At 47.1% G+C, this 13929-nt stretch overlaps 1 protein-coding gene across 3 annotated transcripts in view; it reads left to right on the top strand.

Annotated features, from left to right (window-relative positions):
• PEX14 (peroxisomal biogenesis factor 14) overlaps window positions 1-6962 on the top strand; it is a 64345-nt gene extending 57383 nt beyond the window's left edge. For all 3 annotated transcript variants that reach the window (XM_062013172.1, XM_062013170.1, XM_062013173.1), the window contains 3 exons: window positions 345-442; window positions 3633-3724; window positions 5146-6962. In XM_062013172.1, coding sequence (XP_061869156.1) covers window positions 345-442; window positions 3633-3724; window positions 5146-5611 — 656 coding nt within the window. In that variant the 3' untranslated portion in view covers window positions 5612-6962. The remainder of the gene's footprint in view (window positions 1-344; window positions 443-3632; window positions 3725-5145) is intronic.
• The last annotated feature ends 6967 nt before the right edge of the window (window positions 6963-13929 follow it).

The following is a 13929-nucleotide window of genomic DNA, read 5'->3' as shown; positions in this document are numbered from 1 at the left end:
GGCCCGAGATAGATAAATGACACAAACATTGTATAAGTTCAGGGAGATGTACAAATCATAAACCAATATAATTAGAAGGGAGAGGTTTTGGACGGATATACTGTGGGCTATAGACATCTATACAATGGAAAGATAAACTAGAAATAGTGGGGGTTAGATGCAGTGCAGGTAGATTACCCATAGTGCAGATAAATCACACGGATTAAAGTGAGCAGGCGGGCACAGATAAATTAAATATAGTAGGAAGAGAGGCATCTTTGTAGCTAAACAGTAGGAAGGATGTGTGTGAATGTGTGTATGTGCATGTATCCAGTTTAACACTCTCCTGTTTTTTCCCTTCACAGTCACTCAGTTACAGACAACTTTAGCAGCTGTCCAGGAGCTGCTAATCCAGCAGCAACAGAAAATCCAGGAGCTCACCCAAGAACTGGCTGCTTCTAAGGTATCCACTTCCAGCTCTTCACCTTTAGAGCATCACCATCTTCTTTGGAACATGCACAGCTTCTTTTGAGGGCACATGGAAAGCACCTTCATAGGTTCACAATCTGGCCTTCAGCTCTGTTTTATCCCCAGCCAGTTTTTCTGCTCCACAGGCAGTCTGTTTAAAGCACTGGCTATTAATTGGATAGTCAATGAAATACATCCAACTTCTGAGAGGGTGTTGCTGTATAGGTTTGTGTGCAGCCTGTGTGTCTGAGGCCTCAGACCTGTCCCCAGCTCTGTATCTTCTGCGTTACGTTTCAGATTAAATAGTTGTGCTGTTAGTCCACTGACCACAAGAGGTAAAGGTCAGTGGTGCAGGGGTTTTATTTGTGTCTAATATGGATTTTTACATGTTTATATTTCTTCTGTACCCTTGTGCATTGTCACAACAATGACTTAATCCTGTTCAGCTAACCACACACTTGAAGTACTTTATTAAAGTCACTTGTTCAGGTGCAGGTCAGGTAATGGGCTGAACATTCTTGCTCTTTGGTTTCTTGTTTCAGTGATTTTGGCCATCTCAGTCTTAACAGGTGGCCCCATCACAACCACATTTAGTGACTCACAGTTGCCCTTCCCCTTGGCTCCTGATTTGATCCTGGCAGTAAAACCATCAGCTCTGACTAGTTGGTGTTGTTACAGGTGTAACTACAAGTAACCACTTTTAACCACAATTGGTTTCCTTTCTGGCAATGAAAATTAGTGCTCTTCATCTCCAAAGTACTCGGCAGCCATCGGCCTAAGCGTTCTGTCAGCCAGTAAGTGTTGGTTACGTGTGAGGTGGGACAGATTTGAACCAGGCACATGGGGATGAAGTCTTCCTTTCACTCACCAACTTGTGATTGTTCAGGGCCCAGTCATCTTGCAGCATTCTCTATACAGGGAGAAGTTACTCATTGTGCTGTGAAATCCCTTAGACAATGCTTATAGTCTTTTACCTATAGCATGAGGCGTTGTACTTCTCATACAAACCCTTTGATGGTGTGTAACTGGTGGGCCACAGCTGACTGTGTGGTGTGCACACTATCCAGTAGGAATCCCTCAGTGGCACAGCTGTAAACCCAACCATGAAAGCCAGTTTATGGTCACAACACTCTACTTCAATTTTCCTTGGGAACTGTGGCCTGTCAGTGGCCTGGAGCCAGTCCGGAAATTGGAAAACTGTTTTCGGGTCTTAAGTGTTAAGATTAAGACCACATGTTGAGCTTTAAGAAGGAAAAAGGGCATAAGAGTCTTGGTGGTTTAGAGAGTCTTGAAGAAGTTTTTCCTCCCCCCACCCCCTGCACTGAAATGGTAGCACACATTGTTATGATATCTAAACCTCATGTGTACAAAGAAAAACTTGGGCAACCCCACAAACCAAAGAATAAAAGCTGTGTTTTCTCAGCTGTAATGTAAGTTTTTATATCTGCTTTTCAAACTCCTACTGGCATGCTGTAAAAAATTAAAAAGAGGGACTTTAAGTAATTAAAAAACGTACATAAAAATTCAAGGCTTGACTTTTCTACAACTGTGTTTTAAAGAGACTGACTAAAAAGCCCCAGATGTCAGATTTTATTTCTAAATCCTAGGCATCTGGCACCATATGTGTTTTGGAAATTTGAGTCCTTTGCAGGCCAGTGAGTGGAAATCACTCCCTTGTTAATGTGCTGCTGTAGCTTTCGAGGTCTTGGAAAGCCAGAACAGTGGCTCCTGGATTCTTGCTGTCTGAGGGCTGGGAGTGTGAATCCCCAGGGAACGCATCTGTGTATATCACAGCTACTACAGGCTGAGCCTCTCCCAGCTCACTGGATTTGCAGCCCAGAAGTCACTGTGCAGAGTGCTGGCTCTGAAGGTGGTCAGGGTTACTCAGCACTAGCTGAAGTCTGTTTAAAGAATAAGTAGGAACAACCAGTTCTGGCTACATCTAGTAGGAGCTGCTGAGGAGGAGTTTTTTGTTATTCCAGTCCTGACTTCCTTTGTCAGGGGATTTATTGTGAGTGTCTCTGGAGTGATGCTCACAAATGGGTTCATTCCTAATGGCTTTTAGCAGAAATTACTATGGGAAGTGCTAGGCATGAGTGTTCTTTGGTCCCATACTCAGCCCATCGCTACAGGAGTTGTTAGATTGATAGGATGGGGTAACCACAAGCCATCATCTCTCTTTCATTCCTCCCATTTCTCAAGTTCCCCAAAGGGTAAAAAGAAAGACTGTCCAAAGTATCATCTGCAGCACGTTCTCCTCAGTTGTTACCTTACTCCAATTTCTGCCTGATATCTCATAGCAATTCCACTGCAGTGCTGACAGCAGCTGTGCCAGGCTTCCATGAGTTACTTACCATCTTTCCCCAACAAATTGCATTGGTTGCCTTGAAATATCCAAGAGACACTGTCTCAGTCCAGCTGCTTTCTGGAGATACAATCTGGTAACTGAAGCACTGCTCTGATTCTTCAGATCTAGTAGGGAAAGTTCTTGCAACTTTCAAGCATTGATTTGTCAGCCCACCTCTGAACACACAAAGTGCAGGTAATCCATTCTTTATTTCATGATCTAGGAGAAATAAGCAAATTAACACATAGTATTTGAATCTGCTGCCTCAGCTAAGTGCAGTCACAGGAAGGAATGAAGGACCAGGTGCAGTGCAACTCCCAGTGCCTTTCAAGATCCTAATTCTACTTGTTCTTCTCTAGAAATTATCGTTAGGTCAGTGTCAAATGATTTAGTTTTCCTCTTTGTGTATTGTCTCTTTGTTCTCTGTCTGATACGTTGGTGGAAAACATCCTGTGCAGACCCAGCTTTGAAATTCTCACAAGTTCTGGCCTCCTGTGAGCCCAAAAAGAGAGGTTCCCTTGGGATGCTTCAGCAGTGATTGTGCATGGAGTGTTGGAGACAAGATTAATTAGTCCCCCAAATGGAAAGCAAGTATTTGAATAGTCCTAGCACCTTGAGACAATTAATATTGCTGATCCACATGGGGATCCATCCAGGTCCTCCTTTGTTGTGGAAGGTGTTTTGTTCAGATCTGAGAGATTTTAAATGACAGAGCTTATGGATGCTGTCCCCAGGGCGCAAGATTCCGGGGTGGGAGGATAACACAGAAACAAGTGACATTTGTGAACTATCTCCCAGTTAATACTTTGATCTTTATGTCTTCTTTTTCATGTTCTAGGCCACAACTTCCACCAACTGGATTCTGGAGTCACAGAATATCAATGAATTGAAGTCTGAGATCTACTCGTTGAAAGGACTCCTCCTGAACCGGTACGGGTGGCGCTCACGGGCAGGCTGTGCTGTGGGGAAAGGGTTGCTGTCTGGGATTCTCTCAGTCATGGAGAGGAAAGGCATTTCCAACAGTTTTTGCTGTTTTGATAACACCACTTTGCACTCTACTGTTACTTTCTATTTGCAGGTCTCAGGATGCTTTTCAAACTTGCCCTAAATTAGGGAACACTTTGGGTGGTTAATACCATTTTTCCCTTGTTTCTGGCAGAGGAATTCTCTGCCATGCACCACAGGCAGGATGCCTCTCACCTCCTTTTCAGGCGTTGACTGCACCTGCATTCTATTAGAGTCACTTCTGGATCCAGTTGAGCTGACCTGTTGATGGTTATGATCCTGGTTGAGCTTAGCTTACTGCACTCATAGGACATGGGGATGAGATGAGCAGAGTCCTTCTGTGGCTGGTGGTGGTAGCAGGAAGAGGAGAGTGACTGCTGTTCCTAGTGCAGTCTAAGGAAAGGTAGCCCACTGTATTTGAGTGCCATGTGGGAGAAGAGCCAGCTTTTGTCTGGTCTGTTCTTGCCAGTGGTACTATCCAGCTCACATGAGGGGCCATGAGAGCTCCGTGCCACACAGCATCCTGGTCAGAGCTTGGTCTGATACCTCTTCCTACTCTCCCTTTTGACATACACAAACAAGGATGCACGCAGACTGCTAGATCAGACATGCTTTTCTTGCTTTGCTCTTCATGATAAATGACCTTCTGAGGGCACCAGTGCTCCCTACTACACTTAGGTTTGTCCTGTTTGGTACCCGGATTCCCTTATGAGGGCTGTGCCACCTGGACAGGACCTGAGGACAGCAGCCAGCTTTCTCAGCTGGTGCAAGCCAATATGACTCCATTCAAGTTAGAGAAGCTGAACCAGTTTGTGACAACCAGGAGCTGGCCCAAACATGTAAAGTGCATGCTGGGACTAGGAGATAGGCTCTGGGTTTTAATGAGCCAGAATGCAATAGCTGTGCATCACAGTGGAGGTGAGAGCCAGGTGGTGAAATTCCTTGGCTCAGGCACAGGGCCCTGACTTCTTGCTCTGGTGGGAATTTTCTTTACCAATTAATTAGTGATTGCTTTATAAAGGGACACCCATGTCTTTCCTCAGGAGGCATTCCTGAGCACTAGCTTACTCTGTGAAATTGCCTCAACCAGATCATTTTAGCACTTCAGATTGCCCAGCTGTGATGTTTTCCTTGTGTGCAGCTCAGTGACTGGGCACTTTCGGATTCTGGCTGAAGAAGTGGAGTGGCCTTGGTTTTGTTCATTTATGGCAAAGGAGACTTGCAGTTTCAGTCCTGCCTTACATGACTTCCCCAGTGCAAATACCATTCTCTCTAATGATAACCCCACAGTGTTTTTAATGAAAGCCCCTTTCTCTTCTTTTCTTCCCCTTTTCCCCTCCCCCAAGGAGGCAGTTCCCTCCCTCCCCATCAGCTCCTAAGATCCCGTCCTGGCAGATCCCAGTGAAGGCCAGCTCACCCTCCAACCCTGTTGTTGCCAACCATAACAGCAGCAGTGACATCTCACCTGTCAGCAACGAGTCCACCACCTCATCCCCAGTCAAGGAGAACCACAGCCCCGAGGGTTCCAAGGTCAGCTGCCATCTGCTGAGCACGGAGGAGGGCAACAAGGCCGTGATTGATGTCAAGAGCCAAGTGAGGATGGAGGTGCAGGGTGAGGAGGAGAAAAGGGAAACCAAAAGGAATGAAGAGGAGGAAGAGGACGATGAGGATGATGATGTTAGCCACGTGGATGAGGAGGAATGTCTGGGTGTCCAGACTGAGGACCGGCGAGGAGGGGATGGTCAGATTAATGAGCAAGTGGAAAAGCTACGAAGACCAGAGGGGGCCAGCAATGAGAATGAGATTGACTAAGGCACCCTGGCTGCTGCTGCTGCTGCTGTCCATCTTCCCCAGCCTCCTGCACTGTCCCCGCTGCCTCTCCCATGTTGTGGAGAGAAGTGCCAGCATCCCGCCCAGTGATTCTCCCGTGATTGACCTTGAGCAGGGTCATGATTGCCCGGTGAAGAAGGTGGGCTCTGTTTCACCACAGGGCTTTGCAGTGTTGCAGTGGCTTCTTCTCCCCTTCCCAGACCCATCTTCTCCCCGTGAGCTGGGGTCACTGCCTAGGCTGGAAGACCAAGCGCCTTACCGTGCACCACAGCTACAGAACAGGTCCTCTTACAACAGCACCATCCCTCCTGAGTCAGTCAGCTCTCTGCTGCATCCTAGAGCCCTTCTGCCCAATCTGAGAAACCAATCTGTCCTGAGCTCTTTGATTTCACAAGCCTTTAATCCCCACTTAAGGCCCAAACCAGTTCTCTGTTTCCCAAAATAAACCTGTTTTGGTTCTCAAACCACTTGATACGCTGTTGCCAAAAAAAGAGAACGTTTTAACCCTTGGTCCCTCACCAGATCTCAGTCTTGGCTCTTCCAAGCCTTATGTCAAGCCTCAAATCCCTGAAACTACCTAGCATTGAAAAACACTAAATTTCAGTGGGATCCAAAGAACACATTTCCACCCCACATGCTGACACTCATCAAAGTGGCCTCTTGCTAGGGACCAAGTGCAGGTTTCATGGCCACAGTGACATCCATGGGAACGGGTGGCTTTGTTACTGATTGCTCCCCAGTAAAAGAAGGCTTCAAAAGAAGTTAGCTCCACTCACTCATCCCAGTTATTACCCTTCCTCCTCCAAAGACAAGGAGCTCACATCAGTTTTTGACACATTACCTTCTATTTACAGCTACCCTGAATGAATGAATGAATGAGGTGATATCAGATGCTGAAACAGTTGATTAATTCTGAATCTTTGCAATGGTTTTTAGCCTGTTTTTCTCCCTAAATGAGGAGAAAACCCACCTTGAATGATCAGCTGAGACCTGTACCTACTACAGAAGACTGAACAGTTCTGGCTCTGAGGTTAACCACTGGCCCTTCTTGCCCAATCCAGCCTCTTTTTGCCCCACTGGGGCAAATGAAACCAGTGAATTTTGAGACCTCTCATTTGCAGCATTGTGTTCTCAGCTGGTAAAACGGTGGTGTCCAATTATATTATTCACTGCATCAGAGCCTCTTAGCAGAGCAATTCTTGTAACAACTGAGTCTCACTGTCCTCACCAAGCAAGTGTGCTCGTCTGTGTGATCATGTATAGATTCCAACTATAAAATACGATTGTATATAATTGTAATAAATATGAGTTACCACTATTTAACACCAGGCTATTACTGGGTTACCATGACTCTTCTTTGGGGGAGAAATATGCATGCAGGGTGGTAAAGGGAGGGAAGAGGGACTGTTAGAGAAAGTTCAGTGCTTACACAATGTTTTCTGAAGGACAGTTAGGGTTGATTTTTCTGACTGCTCCAATATATATCAGCAGGGACAGTGTGGAGAATGGTGTAAAGTGCAATGGAAGGTGCAGCCTAACCAGCTCCAACACCAGAGCCGTTCTGGATTGCCTCCATGCTGCAAAGGGTGAGATGAGTCTGTCACCCAGTGAGTAAACTGCAGCTCCTCGGTCTTATCCCTCAGCAGGGAATGCTGTGCCATCTCCTTGTGACTGGTCTAACCCTGCCATGGCAGCACACAAGCCATGGAAAGCAACAGCATCTGGCAAGTAATTCACAGCTACTGCAGTCCCATCTTTGTTCAACAGAAGTATTTGGCTCCCTGCTTAAAAATGAGGGATTTACTTGATTCCACAGTATTTGGGTGTCTGGTACACAGTGACATTTTCCTGCTCAGGGGGAGTGAAAGGGACCTTCATATTACTGTATTTAGACCTGCTGCTGAATGTGATGATTTCTCATGCCTTAAATGGACGAATATCTTCCCCAGGAGTGAGTGAGTGAGTGTGTGTGTGTGTGTGTGTTTCTCTCCCTCTCTCAGTCTCTCTCTCCACTGTTTAACGTTCACCAAGAACGTCACGTTTAGCTAAAACAGGGCAAATTGGAAAGTGTTTAAAAGGAAAGGCTTTTCTTAAGAGATGGCACTTCTCATTTCTCCAAGCCAAGAATCCTGGTGAAGGGAAAACACGACTGAAGGCAGGGATGTGATGAAAAAGCATTGTCCTGCCTGTGTACGTTTTATATACATAGAAGGTTTTGAAAATAGAAAGTGCCTGGACAACAGCAGTTGGTGAAATGTGGAAAATATGTTGCTGAGGTATGTGCCTTGCAGAGTGAGTTACGAGGTTTACAGCACAGGCATCCCCACGGGGTTGGTTTCCCCCCTTTTCCTCCATGTTGCCAGAATTCAGTTCATTTACCTCAAGATGCTTTCAAGAAGTTTTCTTCAACTGCCCTTTTCCCTCCCTTGGTTTTTGCTTCTTACAGCCTTTGCCAACTGCACAGATTTTCCTGTCTCCAACCCAGTGAGTCCCAGCAAACTCCATCATAGCCATTGTTGCTCAAAACACCTACCTCTCACCCTCTGGCTATTGCTGGGGTGTTTGTGTGCTGTGCTGAAGAGATCCAACCCACCAGCAGAGAATCTGGAAGAAGACAGACCTCCTTACCAGCAGGTATTGTCGTGACTCACGAGTTTTATTCCTCTGTCACACATTCCTTGTCTTTCCAGCATAGCAGCAGTTGCAGGGCGAGTATTTTGGTCCTTAGGGACTGTGTAGCCTGACTGCCAACTTGCCATTTTCCTCTGTGAAATCCTCAGCCCACTGGCCAGCAGTCCCTGCAGATGGCACCGTGGTAGCTGAAAGATGACCAGGTAGTGAACCCTTTTTTTGCCTGCAGAACAAGACAGCCAGCAGCAGTTACCCACCATCTGGCTCATTGAAGTATTTTACTGTGTCATCAGCCTTTGTTGTGACACGGGAGGAAGAATAACACCCTGGTTGTTGAGCTCACTGGGTTGGTAACATGGTTTCTATAAGTCCTTGATAGCGTTATAGAAGCAGGTAAAGGGAGATTCCCTTCAACAGCATCATCTGAGCACATTTCAGTGAAACCCTGGGAGCCTGTGCTCTCTCACCCAGAGGAAACAATGACTGGCTGGTGTTTCCCAGTAATCTGAGGATATAAAAGGTCCCTTTTCAGCAGCTGCAAGAGAAATGTGGGGAACTCATAAAATGTGACTAAGTAGGAAAGGGTTAGGAGAGGTGTCTCCTGATCCTCTGTGCCCAACCTTCCTCACCCCCAGCTGTAACAAAGGAGTCTTATGTGCATCTTCCTCAGAAGCAGGACGAATTTTGAACCCCTTGTTGTGTCTTGGGGGTGCAACCTGCCAGTGTTTGGGATCAGAAGGAAGGGGATGGCCTGTAGGATCCCTTCTGATCTTGCTGCTTTTGCTGCTTGGCACTTTGCAAAGTATTTTACTGTAAGTGTGCCTCAGTTTCCATGTGTGCTCGTAAAAAATAGTGCCTGGTAAATAGAGGGGACAAAAGCTGGAGAGAAAGGCAGCTTTTGGAACTAAGGTCCATGCTAGGCCCTGCAGCTCACACAAGCACCCTGGAGCTCCCAAACTGCAGTGCCCCAGCCCACGGCTGCCTCAAGCACACAGTGTTTCTTGAGGTTTTTGACAACAGGAAGGTCTCTTCTGTCTGGTGGTGCTTGATGTTAAGCACAAATTGTATGTGGTGGTGACCTTGCACACCAAAAACTAACTTTAAGCTTGATCTGAGAGTCCCCTTGGCCTCTCACACCATTGCAAGTGTAGAGCAAGAGAGGGGCTTAGCCTCCAGGGGTAGAAACCATAAATAAAGGAGTACTGGGAGGTGAAACACAGGAAGTAATTTCCCTAAAGGCACAGGAGAGAGCTTCCAGCTTGCTTCATTTTCCCTTTTATTGTCTCATCCCCAGGCTGTGCTGCTTCCCCAGGGGGCAGCTGCTATGGGCGCCTTCAGAGCCGTGTCCACCTGTGACTCTGCTGAAAGGCTGGTTCAAAACATGAAATCAGATCATGGAAATGTACCCAAGGTGATTCTGGGGCTGTCAGGGAAGATGGAAGGCAGGGCCCAACTCCTTCACTTGCTGTGCAGCAGAAGCTCTGAACTATGCACTTGTGGATTGAGGGGCTGGCATGGTCTTTCCCAGCTCAGGGAAAAAAACAATCCCATCCCCAAAAGGGAGCAAGCACTAACCTAATAAAGGCACCAGCTGGACGAAGGGAAAACGAGCTCTTTGGAAAAAAAAACCAACCAACCAACCTCCTTTCATTAGAAAAATAATATATTTCATCCAAATAAGGTAAAAATATTTGAAATGGGGCAGAAGTGAGCACTAGGCTGCATCTGTCAGGCCCCTGCTGAAAAGGGGAAGATTATTAAACTCAATTACAATTTATTTTTGTAAAATGTCTTTCAGACTAAAAATCTCCCCAAATGCTTTGCAGGGACTGCTCAGGGGTTACTCACAATATGGAGCATCTTAAGAGAACACCTCTGCTTTCCCACCAAGCCCTTGTTTTGTGCTTCTGCTGAAGGATTTAACCCTTCAGGACTCTGATTTTCCTCCTCTGTTTACACACATAATGAGACATGTTTTATGATGCTGGCTGCAAGAACGTGCCTGAAGGTTGGGGGGGGTTGACACTGTGGGATTTTTCTGGCTTTCTTTTTTTTTACTTGCTTTTCTTGAGGACTCTGTCTCCTGAGTGAGAAGGTGATTGGCTGGATAGGGCTGATTCAGAGGACCTCAAAGCACAACTGGCTGATTTGCTGCTGTTTTGTGTCTGTCTCTTTGCCAGCCTGCTTGTCTGTCTCTTGGTCACTTTGCTGGGCACATCTGTTCTGTACAGCATCCCTGTTGCTGGTGTTTCAGTCTTCCATCATTCCTGCCTGTCTCCTAGTCCTCATTCCTTTTTATTTCCAACCCCTTTGAAACAAACTGCTTCCAACTTTATCCCTCTGCTTGTACAAGCTACTACTGAGGTTTTGTCTGTGTAGAGTCACACCTCTTTACAGTTAATTTCTTCAACTGATTGAGTTAAACCAGAGCAAATTGTTAGGGTTTTGTGTCTGCCCATTGCTGTACAGTAATGCCAACACTTGCAGTGCAGCAGGCAGCACGTTTTGGGTGTGAGATGGAGGTTGGGGCTTCCTCTTGCTTCCCGGTCTGTTCTGTTCCCCAAATGCAGGAGGCACAGAACAGACACAACAGAAACTGGAGCACCCCACTATTGCATCTGTTTCTTACCTTTATTTCCCAGCTCTCAAAACCTCAGGCAGAGTCACAGAATCCCAGCATGGTGAGGGTGGAAGGGCCCTGCAGAGCTGCTCCAGCCCAACCCCCTGCTAAAGTAGGTTCCCCGCACTCAGGGGGCACAGGAACATGTCCAGGTGGGTTTGGAAACCTCCTGAGAAGGAGCCTCCACACCCTCCCTGGGCAGCCTGGGCCAGCTGAACCACCTCTGTGCAGGTAATTGCCACCAGCCTCCGTCCAGGTGCTTTCTCCAGCCACAGCCCAGAGCTGTCCCCTTCCATCTCTTGGGTGCAATTGGCTTTAGCTGAGATGTGACTTGCCACGTTAGTGCCTGGTAGCTGAATAAAGGAGCTTGCCTTCCTGTGAGGGGCAATCTAACTTGGCTACAGACCAAACTGCTTTGGTTTATCCTCTTGACTGCTTAGGCAAAGCTTGGCTGTGGCCTGGGGTCACAGGAGGGTCCCAAGGGCTGTGAGTGACAGCGAGGGCTCAAGCCAAATGCTGTTGGTAGGCGACTTCAGAGGGAGAGCTCCAGGCAGCACCCTGCCCTGTGGGAAGGGAAGGGGGCAGGGAACTGCTGGTCTGCCTGTCAGATAAATCTTCATCTGTTTACTTAAATCCTCAGTGTTTCTTCATTTGTTTGTTTAAGAGTTTCCCTGCCAAAAAAGAGCAAAAGGAAGGAGGGAAGCTGGCTCTGTTGGCCACCCCTCCTCAGCCAGGATGGGTCTGGGGCACTTCAGAGGCAAGAGCAGGACTAGGGGCTAGAGCACCCATCCTTCCTGGATGAGAGGAAGGGATGTGCCTCTGGAGGGGCCACGTTCCCATCTTCTGAGCAAAGGCTTGGTCTTTGTCAGGGAAAACGTGTGTTAGACACTCCAGTGAGCCCACTTCTTTCCCCAAGGCTGGCCTGAAGAACTACTCGTCACTTCTAATACCTGCTGTACCTACAAATGCTCTCCAGTGCCTTTCCTCCCTCTTTGCCCTCACCTCTCTGGTACAGATTGTTGTCTCCAGTGTTAGGTGTTACCAGCTTTCAAGTATTGGTGAGGTTTGTTCTAAACTTCAGACAAGAGACCCAAAAAGTGGGAGCTTCCTGCCTGACTCTTGCATTTCCACGTGCCAGTGTCTGCAACCAAGGGATGCAGCAGCATCTTGCCTATCCTTACCTTTAGACAGGTCCCAGGTGTAGTAAATATCTCCCAGGCAGTTCCCTCACATGCTAGTGCCTGCTGTCACCCAAACTGACATCCTTTCCTTGGCCTCACACAAGAATTAGGCAAACCCACATATTTTGCCGTGGCTGTTCCTGTGTGAGCCATGTACAGATGTATTCCTGCACACTCTCACTCTTCCCAAGTTTGGTCACATTAAACCAAGTTCTGCCTTGATTTGTAGAGAAAGACAGAAGTTATTTATTTATCTGTGTGTGTGTGTGAAACTCCAAACACATTCCCAGCAATCTACAGGCTCTGTTCTGTTTGGAATAGGTACAAGTTGCTCGTTAACTTTCAGAGATGTCTTTAAAGTTCACGTTCCCCTTGAAGATGATGTGAAATTTTATTGTCATGTTTGAAAGCTTCAGACTCTGATGCAGATTGCATGCAGATTGAGGGTGGGTGGGGGGAGATATTTGGTTATAGCTCCTTCTCTTTCCTCAACTCCTTCTTTAAAATGACTTCCCATAGCCTTCAAAAAAGTCACCTGCAGGTTTGTGAACACAATTTTGTGCCTGTGCAACAGCCCAGGAGTGCAAATGCAAACCCCAGCTGTGACACAAGCAGCAGGTGCAGTCTGTGTGCACCACAGAGCAGGATGGTTGGTTCAGAACTTCACTCCTTGGAAAGGGCTCCCACACCTGAGAAACAGGGACAGTACCAAAAGCTGGCTCCACTATATTTTGCTCCATTGTGTGAATGTTTTTTGCCTTTTGGTGTCTGTGTTCTGTCAAAATTTCTACTTCTGGCCTCTTGTCCTGTTACAGGGAGGAGGATGCATTAGAGTAACTCTTGCTGGTCTTCTAAGAGAGCTGTGAGTCTGCAGCCCTGCACTTGACCAGCAGCAGCCTGTTTTCTCTACAGGAGGTTTCTCTAAAGCTGCAGCAGCACAGGTGTAGTTCCCCTTTCCTGCCCTAAGGATTGCCCTGAAACTGGGCTCCTGCAGACATCCCAGCTGCACTCGTACCCAGGGGACTGACCACTGCTATGCTAAAATCCTGCTCAGTTCCAAATTGGATTCTCTGATCTAGAGGTATAAAGGTGGGCTTATTGAACAGCAGCTTCAGGTCTTTCTTAGTATCATTGTGCCAGTGTGGAGCAGTCATTGGTCTGAAGCTGGAAGTTATGCCCAGTATGTGTTGTGCGTCACAACAGCTGCTTTTCCTCTGTACCAGTAAGCATCAGAATGCTGAACTTCCTTCTGTCTGGGTGTAGGAGGCATTGTGCTAGAGTAAATATCCTCCCAGAGCCAGACATGCTCTGCTGTGCTCTGTCCTCAGCTCAGCAGGCTGTGAGGAGGGTTTGGCTGGGCTGCCCTGCACCCACTGCCCTGCCTCCTGGCCTTGGCAGCTCCCTGAGTTGGCTGCTTGGCTAAAGGGGAGTTCAATTGAGAGCTAAGAAAGAGTCCTGCAATTTAAATGAATGCTTACTACAGTACAAAAACTGTTCCCTGTGGGTCTGGGACATAAGGAGAAGTGTAACCCAAAGTACTGTTTTCCTAGTGATCTCTAAAAATACCTTTGCCACTCTTTCTGTGAGAAGCACTTGGATGAATCGTGATGATCCTCTTTTTGAGACACCCTGACGGCTGTTCCCTTCATTTTCAGCCAACACTGATAATCTGCTGTCTTTATTTCCATCCTTGCTGGCCCTTATGGCTCAGGCAAGGACAGGTCTCCATGTGCTAAGGCTGGCCTAGGCATGTTTGGTTAATGACATCAAAACCAGGGTGACTGGAAGCAGCAGAACCATCTGGTTGCCCATTCTGTGTCCTAGAGTATGTGGAATGCTGCTTGTTTATGGCTGAGGTGTTTGAACTT

The sequence above is a fragment of the Colius striatus genome, chromosome 21 (assembly GCF_028858725.1).
Source record: "Colius striatus isolate bColStr4 chromosome 21, bColStr4.1.hap1, whole genome shotgun sequence".
In the NCBI taxonomy this organism is placed as follows: Eukaryota; Metazoa; Chordata; class Aves; order Coliiformes; family Coliidae; genus Colius; species Colius striatus.
Note: the sequence above shows the minus strand (reverse complement) of the source record. Positions and strands in the feature narration are given on the sequence as shown.